The 18336-nt window shown below is 43.1% G+C and overlaps 1 protein-coding gene across 1 annotated transcript; it reads right to left on the bottom strand.

Moving 5' to 3' along the window:
- Window positions 1-10278: 10278 nt before the first annotated feature.
- On the bottom strand, window positions 10279-15104 carry wfikkn2a (info WAP, follistatin/kazal, immunoglobulin, kunitz and netrin domain containing 2a). The gene is made up of 3 exons (XM_079519655.1): window positions 14585-15104; window positions 13333-13649; window positions 10279-12652 (listed from the first exon to the last, which is right to left on the bottom strand). The coding sequence occupies exons 1-3, from the start codon at window positions 14807-14809 to the stop codon at window positions 11449-11451; spliced, it is 1746 nt and encodes a 581-aa protein (XP_079375781.1). The 5' UTR covers window positions 14810-15104; the 3' UTR covers window positions 10279-11448.
- Between the last annotated feature and the right edge of the window lie 3232 nt (window positions 15105-18336).

Genomic DNA, 18336 nt, shown 5'->3' with positions numbered 1-18336 from the left:
CAAGTACCCCCCCCCCCCCCCCCCCCCCTCCCACCCATAGAAAGAAGAGTAGCAGATAGAGGGAAAAAGAGAAGAAGAATTTTAAAAAAAAGGAAAAAAAGGAAAAGATAGAGAAAGACAGGGTGAAAACAGCATGTTGACTCAGCCTCAGATGGCATATGCTCCTTGTGAATTGTGACAATGATAGAACAAAGTATGCACCCTCGGGTGAATTATACACTTATCTAGTCCAATGAGATAGCTTGAAGTGAATCAAAGTGAGAGATGAGAGGCTGCCAATGTTTATAAAAGTTTTCAACAGAGCCGCGGACAGCAAATTTAATCTTTTCTAGTTTCAGAAATGACATTAGGTCCCGTAACCAGGATGTGTTTGAGGGAGGTAGATGGTTTTTCCATAGCAGTAGTATACGGCGGCGAGCGATTAAAGAGACAAATGAGACTATATTTTTTTGTCTATTGTTCAGTCTGGCTCCCTCTTCAGGGACACCGAAAATAGCAATGCAAGGTGACGGATCCACATTCATTCCTAGTATTTCGGAGATAACACTAAAGAAATTTCTCCAGTAGTCCACCAGGCTTGGGCATGACCAAAACATATGAGTCAGATCTGCTGGTGCCTGAGAGCATCTATCGCAGGTGTCGGAAAGATCTGGATATATTCTCGATAGTCTTTGCTATAATGTATCCTGTGAAGTACTTTGAATTGTATGAGACCAAGTCTCGCACAGGAAGAGGTTGAGTTAATTGTGCTTAGCGCAGTATCCCAAAATGTATCTGACAGAGTGGTACCCAATTCGGTTTCCCACCCTGCTTTAATCTTGTGCAAAGCAGGGGGGGTGTCTACCAGTAGAAGGTTATATAAAAAAGAAATTTGGCCTTTTGGCAGTTGAGTAACTGGTAGAATGTGGTCAATACCTGAAGCTGGTGGGATCTGTGGGAATAGTACAGTATTGCGGTTAGCAAAGTGGCGAATTTGAAAGTATCTGAATAAGTCAGAGTGTTGGAGATTAAATGCAGAGCGTAGTTGGGTGAAACTGGCAAACGTGCCGTCTATATAGAAGTCTCCTAGGCAAGATAGTCCTTGTCTAGACCAGATGGAGAATCTTCCATCAATTTTGCCCGGTTGAAATTGATGGTTGTTACATACTGGTGTAGCTAAGGGCATAGAATTCCAACCAAACTGTTGTCTAATTTGTTGCCAAATTTTTAAGGTGAATATAACAAAAGGATTAGAAGAGTGCTGCCTCGGTTTAAGTGGAAGACTGCTACATGTTAAAGCTTTCAACGATGAAGAGTGACATGAATTAGATTCTAATCGAAGCCAACTATCCTCTATATCTGAATTCCAGAGTGAAATCTTGTACATATTTGCTGCCCAATAGTAGAACTGAAAATTAGGTAAACCAAGTCCACCATTCGATCGCTCCCTTTGAAGTAGAGGTTTACATATTCTTGGGGTTTTTCCATTCCAAATAAAATTCATAATGAGTGAGTCCAGTTTACGAAAAAACTCTTTAGGTAAAAAGATGGGTAGATTTTGGAACAAGTACAGGTATCTGGGGAGTATATTCATTTTAATGGATTGTACTCGGCTTGCGAGGGAAAGAGGCAGCATGTTCCATCTGTGCAGGTCAGCTTTTACTTTTGTTGTTAGAGCGGTAAAATTTTCTTCAAGGAGTGAGGGAATGGTGTTAGTAATGATAATTCCTAAGTATTTGAACTTGCTACTTAGGTTGAAGGGAATATTAGATTGGGGTATCGCCTTAGCCAGTTGGTTAATAGGGAAGCATTCGCTTTTCTGTACGTTCAGCTTGTACCCTGAAAAGGTGCCAAATACTTGAAGAGTAGATAAGATATGTGGAATAGAGTTAGTTGGGTCTGAAATAAAGAGGAGCAGGTCGTCTGCGTACAAAGATACTTTATGTTCAACTCCGTCTCTTTTAATACCCGTGAAGAGCTTATTAGCCTTAAGAGCGATTGATAGAGGCTCGATAACTATCGCAAAGAGGAGAGGGGAGATCGGACATCCTTGTCTTGTGCCGCGTGAGAGTGGAAAGAAGCCAGACTGTTGGTTATTAGTGGACACCTGTGCCTGTGGGAGAGTGTAGATTAAGCGTATCCAAGAAATGAATTTCTCGCTAAATCCAAATTTCTTTAAAGTAAAAAATAAGTGACACCACTCGACACGGTCAAAAGCCTTTTCCGCGTTGAGTGTGACAACCACCTCCGGACTAGCCAATGAGGTCGGGGAGTGAATAATATTTAGAAGTCTTCGTATATTTGTGAAAGATTGTCTGTGTTTTATAAATCCAGTTTGTTCCTCGGAAATAATACACGGCACTATGTTCTCCAATCTGCTAGCCAAGGTTTTTGCAGGTATCTTTTCATCCACATTAAGAAGGGAAATGGGGCGGTAAGAGCTACATAGGTTTGGATCTTTGTCCTTCTTAAGGATGAGTGATATAGAGGCTTGAGTAAGGGTTGGTGGTAACCGACCTCGTTGAAGGGAGTCCTCGTACATTTCTAAGAGTAAAGGAGCTAACTGCATAGAGAACTTCTTATAGAACTCAGCAGGATAGCCATCTATACGCATTGAGTTAATAGAATTGGTTATCTCGGAAAGCTGCAGTGGTGTCTCCAATATATTATTTTGTACTAGAGTTAATTTGGGAATGTCAAGTCCATTAAAAAAGGTTGTCATTTGCACTTCGTTATTTGAGGAGTCTGATTTATATAGTTTTGAATAATAATCTCTGAAAGTCTCGTTAATTTCCAGGAGGTCGGTTGTTAATGAGCCTGCGTTGTAAGTAATTTGGGGGATTTGACGCGAGGCTATCCTGCTCTTCAGCTGGTGTGCAAGAAGACGCCCTGCTTTGTCTCCATGCTCATATATTGTTCCCTGCGCCCTTAGAATCATTTTTTGGGCGTCTCTAGTGGACAGAAGGTTGAACTCGGTCTGAAGACTAAGTCTCTCTTTGACCAGTTCAGGAGATGGTGAGGTAGAACACAGACGGTCCAGTTCAGATATTGCTTCCGTTAATTCGTTTTGTCGTCTTTTTTGGTTCCTCTTAGTGTGGGTAGTGTAGGAAATGATCTGCCCCCTAAGGAACGCCTTAAGAGTTTCCCATAATATAGACGGGCTAGTGTCTTCGTTTTTATTAGTCTCCACAAAGAGACCTATGGATCGAGCAATAAGATTGCAAAATGTGTTGTCAGCTAGAAGTGTGGAGTCCAGTTTTCAGGAGTAAGTTGCTTTATGTTGAGCTGCAAAATTTAAGTTAAGTATAACAGGGGAGTGGTCAGAGTTCACTATAGGAGAATATTCAGTTGAGGTGACAGAAGAAAGCAGTATCTTGTCTATAAAAAAGTAATCGATTCGAGAATATGTTTTATGGACATGTGAGAAAAAGGAGTATTGCCTGTCGTTTGGGTGAGAAATTCTCCATGGGTCAATACAGCCACACTGGTCTAAGAAGGTAATGCATGCAATGCATTTCCAATGGGAGTCACATGGTTTGACACAACATTTGTGTTGTATGAGGGGGAGGGGGGCAGTCGAAACACAGCCGAAAGCCATACAACAGCTTGTAGTCCAAAATGTTGTATCAAACCATGTGACTTCCATTGGAAATACATTGGGGCGGCCATGACACTTACATCTTGCTTACATCTAGCATGCATCAATGTTGTTGTTGTATGCTAGATGTAAAGGTGTGAGTCGGGCCTAATAAGACCTCTGAGCAGGCCAATGAGCTGTACTGTCCTCTACAGAGCATCATTTCTCTGAGGTGTCTGTTTCCTGTTTACCTGCAACAAGAACTAAAGCAGCCTGCCTGGCTATCAGGTAGCTACAGTATCTACTACAGTATAGAACTAAAGCAGCCTGCCTGGCTATCAGGTAGCTACAGTATAGCTTCAGTGGTGGAAAAAGTACTCACATGTTTTACTTAAGTAAAAGTATCAATACTGTAATGTAGACTATACTCCAAATTCCACATTTACTTGAATAAAAGTACAACAGTATTGGTATTAAAAAGTTTAAACATATTATGAAAATAGTAAATCTACAAGCTCACAACGCGCCACATCGCCACGCATTGTGAGCTTGTAGATCGTCTATTTTCAAATGGCTGAAATGTATATAGGCCTGAAGTGGGTAATGCATGTTTTGTTTATAATAATCAAAATGTACAAAGTAAACAAAAGTTTTCAAATGCATGTATAGTAGTGGAGTAAAGTTAAAAGTACCGTACCATACTCAAGTAAAGTACATTGTACTTAAGTACAGTACTTAAGTAAATGTACTTAGTTACTTTCCACCACTGGTCAAATAGGCAGCTAATCAGACAGATTACAGGTTCACCTGCTGCTCAGCTATGCCACTGCTGGCTCCCTGCAGTCAACCTTTTTTTAGCTCTGGAGTCTGGAACAGCATATTTTTGAGCAAACCTCAATGACCACCCCACTCCACCTCCCCACAACGCTATATTTAGTACAGAAGGCATAACACAAGACATGTGTCTTTTGAGATTACGTCAACAAGTTTATGGACTTTTAATGTTTGTTTAGAGCACTTTTTAACAAACAGAGTGGCAGCCAAGTCTATGGAATTTTAATGTTTGTTTAGAGCACTTAACAAACATTTAAACAAACATTGACGTCATGTGGCACATTGTGGCAGCCAAGTCATGTGGCACCCCTCACTCACGAGTGTGATTTCTTTTACGAGCTCACACACGTTGTGAGCTTGTATATTGTAGATTGCTACAGGATGTGTCATGTTGTGAACTTGTAAGTTGCTATTTTCAGTGTTCAAAATGATTACATTTGATGGACGTTAAAATATAAATGTGTACATCTAACAAAGGATTCAAGTATTTAAAGTATCTAATCTTGACAAATCATCAAGTTCAAGCTAAACAATTTAATGATCAGAAAACCAATAATCTTAATACATAATTTTGTGACACAGCAGCACTTGCTTGTGAGCTTTCCCCTCCTGCTCCATTGCTGCAGGTTAGTGCAAAATTCTTTCTGGGATATTTGCCTGTCCAAAGGTTCACACAAGTCATCACCACCTATGCATCCTTGCTAAAGCGGGTGGATCAAATTCACACTGTCACGTTCCGTGACATGTTTTGTACTTTCTTGGTTTTTAGTTATTTAGTGTTTTACTTTACTGTTTTCCTGTGATTTTGTAGTTTTGTGTTCCATGTTTCTTATTTCCAGTTAGAGTTGATCTTGCACTGTGTACCTTTATTTTGTAGTATGGTTTTGTGCTTTCCTGTCTGCCCCTGTATTCTGTACCTGCCTTGTCTCACCAGTACTGTGATTGTCTCCCCGAAGGCATGGGGAGAGAGTATGTTTTGCACTCCGTCCGTGTGTGTGTGTGTGTGTGTGTGTGTCCGTCCGTCCTTCCGTCCGTCCGTTACCAGCTAATCTCCGGCACCGTTAACCCGGTCGATGCCAAACTTTGCACACACACTCCCTGGATGCCAACGATGAACCTCTGCCCCGCATTTTCCAGAACGGCCTGTTATAGCGCCACCATGAGGCAGCTTTTCACATTTTTTACCTAAAACTGCACCGATCTGCGTGAAACGTTGCATGCACACTCCCTAGAGGCCAAGGACAAACCTTTGACCTGCATTTTCCGCATCTGCCTTTTATAGCGCCACCAGGAGGCCGACTTTTGTAAAACACATTTTTTGATATTACTCCTCCAGATTCTGTCCAAAAATCTCACAAATCGTTACACAGTATCTCTATGGTCATGTGCTCAAGTCGGATCTGTCCGATATTTCATATTCCATATAATTGGCTTTCACAGTTTGCAAGATTGCCCCGTTTTGAACAAAAGCCTCAAATCATGAACGCAGCATGCAAATTTACGTGAAATCTTTCACACATTTTCTTACTAGGCTGAGGAATATATCCCACCCTTTTCACATTGGCGTGGTTGATTTTTGCAAAACACATTTTTGGAACAAAATGCCTCAAATCATCCAATTGCCATCAAAGGCAAACATGTTTATATTACTCCTAAACATTTTGCCAAACATCTCACACAGTCCTATCTTCCTGGTGGAGACCTGTGCCCAGAAGGGCACTTTTTCTAGTTAGCCTATGTTTTGCACTTGTGTCCTTTTAGTCTTAGCCTATCCCTGTTATGTGTTGATTGTCAGTTAGTTTCACCTGTGTCCTGTTACTCCCTGTGTCTATATATACTCCGACCAGTTCCTGGTCGGATTATTAGTTATAGTCACAGTTTTCTTGTTGCGCCTCTATTTGTAGTTTTCGCCTAGTGTTCCTTGTTTCATACAAATTCATAGTGTTTGTTATTTTCCCAGTGCTTCTCGTGTTCCTTGTTTTTTTGGTGTTAATAAACACTTTGAACCTGTTCCTGACTGTCGTCCTGCATTTGGGTCCACTCTGGTCTCGAACCGTGACACACACTTTTGAATGGGACAATACTTGGCAACTGATAATGTATCAAAAGCTCATGAGACAGTACAGACAAGAACAGGTAGTGAGAAATGGCCACTGGATGAGGGAAGTTACACCATTGGTCATCTGGCCGAGTGTTTCAAAATTCCCTATTATGTTATTGGCAATCTGGGAACCCATTTTGTTAAAACAAAAAAAAAAGGAAAATAAGATTTTCCCCATGGGGGCAGGGGCACCACCTCCATTGTTGTGTTCATGTATAGAAACAGGTATTTGGTGGATAATTCTGTCAAAATTATTAGAGTAATATTAAGGGGGTCCTTGCAAATAAAACATTCGAGAACCATACTAGAGTCCTATGCCCTAGTGTTGTAGATATGTGTCATACATATTCAGAAAATCTGGAGACTTGACATTTAGTAATTGGGTCTTATGTTCAAATTAAGAACACTATAATGCTGTGCAAAAAGGAAAACCAAAGATTTGCCACGGACAAGAACAAATCTTTGCCACTGACTCATTTGTCCATATTGTGACATATTGATGACCATTGACCACAACAACACCACACGTTTAGGGCAATGGTGCAGACAGATTAAGTTATTGGGGTTTATATATTTGTCTCACTGCTGCTGTCACAGTGTCACTTCCCCTCTTTTCCTTGCTGGATATTAATTATGTAAATTATGGATATTGTTCATATGCAAGAGAGAAGTTTCTCAAAGTGTGATCCAATTGGACCCTCAGAACTACTTCAGGGGGATCCAGGGGGTCCCTAGCAAATTAGTGAACAGAGTATCAACATTTGTTTAACCCATACATCAGCTATTTTGAAAAGATCTTGAGAGATTAATTTGTTTCTGAATATTTCTGAAACATTTTAAAAACACAGACTCTTGTAATGGGGTTCCTGGCACAAAATACTTTCAGATATGTCAATTTAAGGGTCCTTGACATGAAACAGTTTGAGAACCACTGTGCTAAGGGACAGAAATAAAAAGTTATATAACCCTCCCTGTCCGGACCAGCCAGTACGTCACAAATCCGCCTGGCAAAACCCTCTGCAGAGACGGTGGAAATGAAATGCACTGTGGCGGGGTGACTGAGGGCATTGCGCCCCACCTTCCTACCTGTTGCTGTGTCTGGCTTATTAACATGGCTGTCTGGGTCCGAGTGAACTTGATCTTGACATTTGCAGCTGCATGGCTGTCAGCCGCAAGCGAGCGAGGGCGGCATGTGGAGCTTGTCTGGAGCTGGGCCACTTACATACTCAACACTTCATGTCAACAACCCCTTTAATGAAGGTGGCCTTTCCCCCCCGTGGCCCCCTTTTTCATTTGGCGAGATCAAGGGGGTCACCACCCAGCACTGTCTGTCTGTTGGCCCGAGGAGGCAGAAAGGCTGAGAAAGGAGCAGAAAGGGACTTTGGAGTTGAGAGTTAACGTGTAACCCTGTTATACGGCAGTGCCGCTTCCCAAAGATAGGCAATCTACAAGCTCACAACGTGTGGCATCATAGCACGTTGTGAGTGAGCTTGCAGATTGGCTATTTTTGCCAAGTGAAGCTGTCGTACGATGAAGTATAAACTAAAGCTTGAGAGGTAAACAAGGTCAGACCTGGCTACAACCTCTCTAAGTAGTTTATCCTATACTGTGTCTATGTATAGTCATTTGGTTCAGCATGTACAGAGTAGTGAGTGGTGTTACATCATTATCTGTCACTAAATGTCTCTTCTGTTCAGCCAGCCAGTGAGACTCCACAGGGATCTGTCCTCTGCCAAAAGAACACATCTCACCCATTTCTTTACACCCGTAAACCTGCAACGTGATGATAAAGTTCAGTCTGATTCTGATTTCATGACTGCAAGAAAATATAACTCGTATATCTCTTTTGTATCCCCAAATCCTGAGGAAAAACTCAATCACTGAATAGCTGTCTTCTTTTTTTTGAATGGGACTACTACAGTACACTTCATCACTCCTTAACCCCATCTTCAGCCCTATGTTGTCAGGCCTACACCCCCCTCCCCTCGGCCCTTACTCCCATGCACGGCACCTCCAACACCAAAGGTTCAAAGGAGAGCCGGCTCGCTTATCTGCCAAGGGTCAGAGTTTGGCTGGAGAGAGAAAGTATACTGGCATTAGGAGACACTGCCCTGCCAGATGATGTGCGTGCGTGCATGCTTGTCTCTTCCACAAACGTCTGTTAGTCATCCCTCATTTCCTCCTCGTACCTTCCATGCTTCTCCGTTCTTATTTTCCTCACACTATGCCCCTTTGACGCAGATATGGCCGAGAGAGAGATAGAGAGAGAGAGAGAGAGAGAGAGAGAGAGAGAGAGAGAGAGAGAGAGAGAGAGTGTCAGCCAACATGTCTTTCTGTCCTCTTTCCCTTCACGCTGGCCTCTTTCTTGCACATGAAAGGATCTGATGGAGGGTGGGTGGAGTGTGTGACTGTGTGCTATGCGAGGGCCCCAGTCAGACCCAGACACAACACAACACATAGACTCTGCAGGCCTCCACAGCTGGGCTGGAATGTGACCTGCTCCACATTTTAATGCCAAACTGCTCTCGCTGCGTGAGGAAGAAGCCTAGAACAGTGGTTCCCAAACTTTTGAGCCTGTGACTCAAAAGAGAAATTTGATGTCTCCCCGCCGGGGACCCGAACTAGTGAAAATAGCATATCTTTAATACAAGCGTTGTGAGCTTGTAGATTGGCTATTGTCACTACTTCTTAAACATTTCTAATTTATGGAATTTCTTCATGAAATCACTGAAAAAATCATTACATTTAGTTTTTAATTCAAGACAATATCTGCTTTTTTGGGAATGTTTTGAAATAATATATTTTTTGAAATGTAGGAAACAAAGAAATAAAATAAAAGGGCAGATAAAAATGTGTCCGCAACCCACAAATGGGTCCCGAGTCCGACCCAGTGTTGGGGAACTAGTGCCCTACAAAACCGTATGCTAATATTCTGGCCTGTACACGCTGGGCAAGACCTATGCTGTAGAGTGTATCGGCGGAAGTAGCGGGATTTTGGCGGAATTACCGTTCAAGGAAATTATGTTGGCGCTTTACAAATCAGCTTACATTCTACGTAAATGAAACAAGTGTTGTGATTGGTCAAAAAATATCGTATCCGGGGGAAATACATCTGACGGATGTTCCGGCCCAACACTTCTGCTGATACACTCTCTGCCTTAGGTTGTGACCAGACTTTTCTCTTCGCAGATGAGTAAGACTGGGACCGAGGCTACTTAAGCCATATACATATTTTGTTGCACAGCATATAGTGAAAATAATAGACGATCTACAAGCTCACAGTCACAACACGCCATGAAGCGTCACATGAGCTTGTTTTGCTATTTTTTAACATTGACAATTTGTCTTAACAATTTTGATAAAAGCAATAAGGTACACCCGCACACTGTGTATTTGCTCGGTACATGAGTATTGTCTTATTTAATGAAGCAACGTTTCGGTCCCTCCCTCCGGACCTTCCTCAGGCACTAAGACAATACTCATGTACAGAGCAAATAGTGTGCGGGTGTACCCTATTGCTTTCATTGATGTCCACTGGCCTACGCACCTGTGCATACGCCTAATTTCTAGGTGTGCGAAAGTTTTCTCCTACAGTCTTAACAATTTTGAAAATGTGTGAATATTTTTTACCTATAACGATCTTCCCAAATGATGGATGCCATGTTGAAAGTGGTTACATTAGACTGCTTTGATTTCATGTGAAGGTGCATAGGGTATATATAGCAGCATAACATCATGGAGCATTGACAATTGCAAACACAAGAGAGTTTCTTTATGTCATCTTTATTTACCATCATGTTTCATTAAGTTAGAATGAACACTAATAAGTTATATATGAGATAAGAGTATCTGTACTCTGCTCCTAAGTAAATTAACAGATATATTGACTATATTTGGTCACCACCGTAAAAGTTCAAAAGATCAAAACAATAAATATGAAGTTAAGTACATAAATCCAGTGGAACCAAATAGCTTATTTGATTCTGGTAGATAAAACGAGGTTTTACATTGCATTATTGTGAGCTCAAGTGCTCAGAACATATATTACAAGATATTATATCTTTTGAGAATATACCCACACAGCGTAATGCAAAAGTAGCAATCATATTAAGGCATTCAGCTACATGAATGCCATTAGATTAATGAAAACGTAATGCATAAGGCAATTTCTTGTTTAACTTAAAGCTACACTCCGTATGTTTTATGTCCGTTCTCTCCCTCTACAAAGGGGGAGAGGTCGTTGCAACAATGTCCAAACTACAATAAAGATGGCAGTGCATCTAGTGTCCAATCTGGTGTGCCGTCTGCTTCAAATAACTTTGTTGACATGGTCAACCAGTAGGTGGCTGACCCAGGGTCAACCAGTAGGTGGCTGACCCAGGGTCAGTGTCTCAATGGAAGAGTAGGCAGACCACCTCCAACCACTGCAGATGTGCTAGCTAGCCTATATTAAACATACCAACTCTACAATACACATTAGTTAAAAAATTACAGTTTCCTGGATTATAGCTTTAAAACTGTTACAAAGATTAAATATTGTGTACATATACTGTACAGGTTAAGTGCTTTTCACTATAACTAGGCTATTTCTTCAGTGAATACACCTTGACTGTGATCTATAGTTTGCACTAAATTAAACATATCTCCAGTTAGCCACTGCCACTGTCCACAAATAATGTGCAAAGTAGACTGTAGAATACAACATAAAAAAATGTAAATGCATTATGAAGGTCACAAACGTATTCCTTGGTACAGTATCTACACAGCAATAAGGAATGAAGGAAAACAGAAACAAATAGGCACCAACAACCTCCAGATAACAGACTAATAGCTTAACAGACTAATAGCTTTATGGTTACTGACAGTCAGTCAGATTGGTGAGGTCAATGGAACTTCAAACCCAGAATTATTTTTTGAAAAGAGTCCACCTGGCCTTGTTAGGAAACCTTGAAGCCCGTCACTGGATGGTGGCGAAGTCTTTGAGAAAGTCACAAGTCTTCTTGTGGACTACCTCGCGGAGTTTCCTCACCCTCCGTGCGCTCGAGGAGCCTACGAAGCTGTCCGGCTGCAGGATGGCCATGCCATTCTGCACGTCTCCCATGATGATGAGCTGCCCGTCTGGGGCCATGGTGATGTTGGGGCAGGGGCAGGTCCAGTCCATGTTCAGGAGTGTCACCTCCAACGGCTCCTGGCCGAAGAACTTGAGACCCATCTTCTCGTCCTTCAAGATCTCCTCCACCGTCACCAGAGCGTGGCCCGACTCTTGCTCCTCCGTCAGCTCTGTGACACGCCCCAAGATCACAAAGTCACTCTTGCAGAAGCTGGCCACCATCTTCCCCCGTGGCTTGCACATCTTGCAGTTGTGGTTCTTTGGAAATGGGCACATCTCCTCGCAGGCTTCCTTGGATTCAAAGTTGTTCTCGTTGCCTCCACAGCCTCCGTAGACAAAGGATTGACACTGTTTGAGGCTGCTGCTGTATGCCCAGCGAGGCTCATAGGCCTTACAGGGGCCCTGAAGGCTGGGTAGGCTGCAGGGGGCCGCTAGTTCTGCACCACATGACAGCATGCAGCCTTGGTAGGTGTCAAAGTGGTTGCGGTTTTTATTGCACTGGCTGTATGTGAAGGTGAAGCAATTGTTCCTCTTTGACTCATAGTACCAACTCATGCTCTCCTCACCACAGTCTCCTGTGTCGGGTGTTTTCAGGCACTCCTCAGCTGGAAATGGCAAGTTAGTACCATTGCCCTCAGCACTCTTACCCCTCGGTTCCCTCCTGATGACGACCAAGGGGAAGTGCGTTGAGATGGTGCCGCCGACATTTTTGGCCGTGCACGTATAAATGCCAGAATCCTGAGGTTGGGTATTGTAAATGACCAGCTGGCCGATGTTGGTGACCACGACATTTCCTCGGACGTGATTGGGCCTCATTATGACGTTCTCCCTGCCCTCCAGCTGTTTCTCCCAGGTGATTTCTGGGCGTGGCTTCCCGGACACCTCACACAGGAAGCTGGCCGTCTCGCCAGCAAATACCGCTTGTTGTGTGGGGCCACTGAGCATGGTTGGGGGGTCGATGTCGGCAGGTAGGGTGGTCTGGAGTGCAGTGGTGGGTCGTAGCGTGGTCTCCACAGGAATGGGGCTGGTGTTTGGCCACATCAAGTGGAACCTGTGGGTAAGTCAAGTAAGTAGAGACTCAATGTCCTGCTTGATTGAAATACCCACCAAAGAAGCTAGGGGTTATGAGTGTAGTAAAAGACCCCCCCCCCCTAAACACATGTACACATGAGGGCTTATCAAAATGTTGGAAGACTTTATAATCTTTATATAAGAACTTAAAAAAGGTTTATTTAGTTACAAGATTAACTGTCACTGTCACCATAAAATAATTTCTGTAACGTGGTTGTAATTAAACAGAGGAATATATTTTGGAGACAAAACAAACTTCCACAACCACACAACTTCTCCATTCAGCTGACTTTGCTTCCTGTTCCCCAACATCCATGATAATATAAAAATGTGAAGGTCAGCAACCCATGTACCAGGAAGGCTGAGACAATTGCCTGATCACATTGCATTCGGTGTAAGGAAACAGCTCATAATAGTCTTTGAACAAAGCCAGTTTGAACCTTTTGATCAGCCCTAGTATTTGTCGGCTACAGTGACTCCAGATCAATACGTACGCCATTCAAACATGCACTGCAAGGGTCACATTTGTTTACTCTCAGATGAGTCCCAGTAGTCCCAGCATGTTTACACTAGTGTACTCATTCATAGCATGACATGACTTTACCTCGGCATAGCAGCGAACGGATGATAAAAGATGTAAAAAGTACTTAACATTTTTACCTGCAGGTGACCACAGAGATGGAGATACCCTTAGAGCACGCCTCTGCATCCATGTAGCACTTGTTATAGTAAGTCATGCCGTCGGAAGCACAGGTGAAGTGGGGCTCTCTCTCGCAGCGGTCGCGGCACTTACACACGGGCTGGCCATCCCAGATGTCACACTCGGAGCCCTGCTGGGTGCACATGAACTTGTCACAGGTGGCGCCCTTCGGCATTCCAATGGGGCCCCTGTTGCCCTTGATGTCCATGTAGCGTGCTGCCACACAGCTCTTGTTGCCACACACGTTGTTGCAGCACTTCTCGAATGTCTCGCAGTCCTGCATGTCGGGAGATTGAAAACATACAGTTGTGGTACTGCAGCTAGCATGTTTTGATTTGGTTCATTTATTAGATTAGTTTACTGAGCAGCTATACTTTTCCTGGGGTCTCAATCACATCATCAAAAAGAAAAAAACCCAACATATTTCATATTATTACATATACCATTCATACAACGCAACACAAAACACCTGTCTAATACATTTGATAGCTCTACAGTACAATTACATCTTCATCATCGACATCAAAATATAATATTTATTTAAGCTAATGGGGATCTAATAAATAAATCATTGTTTAGTGCAGTCTGATGCATCCATTGCATTTGGCTTAACATTTTATAAAGTCAATCCTCCCCTGCACATAGGCTACAGTAGCATGCCCTATACTATATCCTAATTCCTACTCACAAAAGTCAAATTAATAGCAAATCACAAAAGACTGCAGTGAATTATATAGTAACCATTAAGCAGCTGTGCCTAAAGGTGTAACATATGACGGTGATTTCAAGCTACATCACAACAGTAGCCTACTATAGGCTAATACGTAATAGTACAAACATCAATCTGTTTGCACTTTCATAGGCTATGTACAGTAAACCAATATCATGGTTACTACAATATTGTAGCCTACACCATCTTGCTAAATCTTTAACAGGAGTGACCTATAATTCTTATATGTTGCAATATTCGCAATTATTAGGCTAATGCACCTTTATTATTAGCTCTGGTCCTCTAATGCCTTATTGCCTTTGCGGCATTATAGAGCTATGGACCAGAGCTACTTTATTATAAAATCATATAGCCTACAACAATTTGAGAAACAAAACAGCACGTGAGTGCGCACTGCTCTCCAAATGTCGCCGTGGTCCACTCACTGGACTTTATTTCCACTGAGTGTGCGCAGAGATATCGCTGGTTCATATCAAACTCACCTGGTCGGATTCACACTCGCGCATGCAGGTACTCATGGCGTCCACCCACAGGTTGGGGTTCATCTCGTTCGGGCACATGCCCGCGTGGGAGTACACCACCTTTCCCACGGACGACATTGGCATCGGCATGGCCCGCACACGGCAGCTGTTGTCTATGTACAGGAGCAAAATATAACACTGTCCAAGCAGGAACCAAATCCATCGGGGAAACAGCATCCACCACATGTCCTGCGCGTAACGGGACGATGATGATAACCACCGTGGAAGCAAACGATTCAGTGTTGTGGCGCGGAAAAGGTCCCTTCAAAAATACCGGTGAACTTATTCTAAAACTAAGATCAAACCACAGGACATCAACCAAATATAGCCGAGAGACGCATAGCGTCTGCATGCCATGGAGTGGAGAGCTCCCCAAGTCCGTTGCTCCGCGTTTAATAGTCCTAAGAGATTAGGCTTGAGGTATGCAAACCTTATTACTTAAGATACATGAATTACAGTGGCGCGTCTATCCCACAGCAAATCCCAGCTGAGTTACAGTTATGATGAATTTAATTAAAGAAAAAAAGGAAAAGGAAAAAAATGGACTGCAGCTGCGTTATTCGCTCATGGGACTGGCGAGACACCTGTGCGTAAGGACTCAGCCATTTTAACCCTTAGCTTGCAAAGTCGGAGTGAGTGAGAGCAAGCTGTCATTACAGAAATGTGTATGGATAAACATGAAGCCAAAACACAATTATTTTAATGTCATAAATGGTTATTTTTATAATGTTTTGACAATATGTGAATATTCTCCAGGGGAAAAGTCTTTATTGACAATACATACAACTGTAAACTGTAAATAGGCCTATAGCCTATATATGCCATTTCAACTTGCGACATGGAATACGCACACTATGTCGAGTTCTTAGGACTAATAATTAGCTAGTATTTCCTTTTAGGGACTAGGCCTACTATGTGCCCTGCTGTCAGATTAAACATTATTGTCTCCAGGCCGAAGGCATGGAGAGAGAGTGTGTTTTGCACTCCGTCCGTCCGTCCGTGTGTCCGTCCATCCGTCCGTCCGTCTGTGAACAGCTAATCTCCAGCACCGTTAACCCGGTCGATGCCAAATCACACACACACTCCCTGGATGCCGACGAACCTCTGCCCCAAATTTTACAGAACGGCCTGTTATAGCGCCACCAGGAGGCCGACATTTTAAAAACACATTTTTTTATATTACTCCTCCAGCTTCTGTCCAAAAATCCCGCAAATCGTTACACAGTATCTCTATAGCCATGTGTTCAAGATGGATCTGTCCAATATTTCATATTCCATCCTAATTGGCTAACATTGGCTTTCAAAGTTTGCAGGATTGGCCCTTTTGTTTTGTTTTAATACTTTTTATCCCACGATTTTGTAACCCATTTTTCACCCCTGTGTCAATTATCTAAAGTGATCCTGGGCTCTACACACCCTCCGCCAACCTAGTCCCCATATATGGGGGACATGGGGAGAGCAACAGACTTGAACTCATGCTTCCTTCATGCCTGAGTGTCCAAGTTGCTCCTTTACACCTGACAGGGGGAGTTTCCCTGGTTGGATGTAGCGCGTGGAAGGAACACGTTATTCCAACCAGTTCCTTTCCCCTCCATCAGGCGCCCCGGCTGACCAGGGGGAGGCAGTATAGAGACCAGGATTACTGCATGTTTTTTGTGAGGGTACCTACCCTAGGCCCTAGGGGACATGGGGAGAACATGCAAACTCCACACAGAAAGGCCCTTTCGCCAACCCCGCCTAGGGTATGGGCACTGATGACGCGGAGGAGGAAACACGCCGCCAGCACCCACAGCGTCCCGAGCGGGAATCGAACCCAGGACCTTCTAGCTGTGAGGCGAGGATTGGCCCTTTTGAAACAAAAAGCCTCATGAACGCAGCGTGCAATTTACGTGAAATCTTTCACAGACTTTCCTACTAGGCCGATAAATATATCCCACCCTTTTCACATTGGCCTGTTATAGCGCCACCAACAGGTGGATGTTTGCAAAACACATTTTTGGAACAAAATGCCTTAAATCATCCAATTGCTATCAATGGTGTAAGAACAAATGGCACCCTTTTCACATTGGCCTATTATAGCGCCACCAGGAGGCCACAAACTGACCTGGCCTGGTCGAGACATGTGCCCCGAGGGGAACTTTTTCTAGTTTTAGACTGCATTTCTTGCAACTGAAGTGTCATTCTCCAGAAGATGGCAGTCATGGCACCATACTCAGTGTGTTGATGTTGTATTTTGTATTCTTCATGATAAGGCTGCAATGAATTCTCCCCTGTGATAATAAAGATATCCTTGAACCTTATAAGCACAGCCTGTCACTGTAGCCTTAGCCTCGGAAACCCAGACGTTTTTATTTCCAGGGAGGAAAAAAAAGTCTGGGACCGAGTCCACTTCAATTCGGCTGCATAGAGTAGCGCAAACGATCACTCTCTGCTGATTTCTGATCGTCTGCACCTTTGTTAAATTGACGCACACACAGTAGGTCGGGGAATGGCTTATCTGTCTATCCCTGTTACAATGCACTATACTCCTGGGAGATGGATTGCTGAGGTGGAGCGCCACACCACATCGGCTCCCAGTACTTCCCGCACGATTTGCCACACCCAAGCTATGCTACTCATCAAGTAGCTCATCATCTGGTGTTATGTAATGTAATGTTAGTCTTTTCTACTAAAATAGTCCATGTGTTCCTTGCCTGCCAAAGACAACACATACAGAGCTATAGCTACACTGCGCCACAAGGGGGCATTACACACCTGGACAAAGTACTCAACTCCAGTACTTGAGTCAAATAGGTATTGGTCAAATATTACTCAACTACAAATGAAGGTTGCTCCTTGAAATTTGTACTTGAGTTAAAGTAGGCTGCTGGTAAACCATCCCAGACTAGTCGGGTGAATTCACATTAGGCATGTGTCTGCAGAAGACGCAGGATAATGTGAATTCACGTGACCAGGATTGTTTACCAGGCTAGGCTACTGGAGTGTATGCTTTGAAAAATATTCAAACACATTACAAAGTACATTTTTTTTCTTTCTTTTTTCCCCCTTTTCTTCTCAGTATGCTGAAATAGGGAGAGAGAGATGGTGAGATGGACTCGAGCCCACACCGCTACGGCTACATTGTAGCTTAGGCAGGCAAGTACTGTTTTTAATATCAATGCCCTGCTGTATTGAAATTTATTCCCAAACAACTTTCCAGAAATGTTCAAAGAATAATACATAATAGTGACAAAATACATATACTGAAGTAAAGTGCAGATACTGAAGAAATGTACTTTGATACAGTAGTGTCCACCACTGGTCCAGGATATATAGGACTTAAGTGGTTAAACTTAAAAATGAAGACTTGAACATTAGCAAGACGCCCAACCATCATTAATGGCATGCAGCAACACCAGTGATGCCAATTTCAAACAGTGAAATACATCAGTGTGTGGTGTGGACTAGAGGTGCAATACATGAGACATCAGTGTGTGGTGTGGACTAGAGGTGCAATACATGAGACATCAGTGTGTGGTGTGGACTAGAGGTGCAATACATGAGACATCAGTGTGTGGTGTGGACTAGAGGTGAAATACATGAGACATCAGTGTGTGGTGTGGACTAGAGGTGCAATACATGAGACATCAGTGTGTGGTGTGGACTAGAGGAAATACATGAGACATCAGTGTGTGGTGTGGACTAGAGGACATACATGAGACATCAGTGTGTGG

Source organism: Electrona antarctica (genome assembly GCF_951216825.1).
Source record: "Electrona antarctica genome assembly, chromosome: 14".
NCBI lineage: Eukaryota > Metazoa > Chordata > Actinopteri > Myctophiformes > Myctophidae > Electrona > Electrona antarctica.
This window is presented reverse-complemented; position numbering and strand designations above follow the sequence as displayed.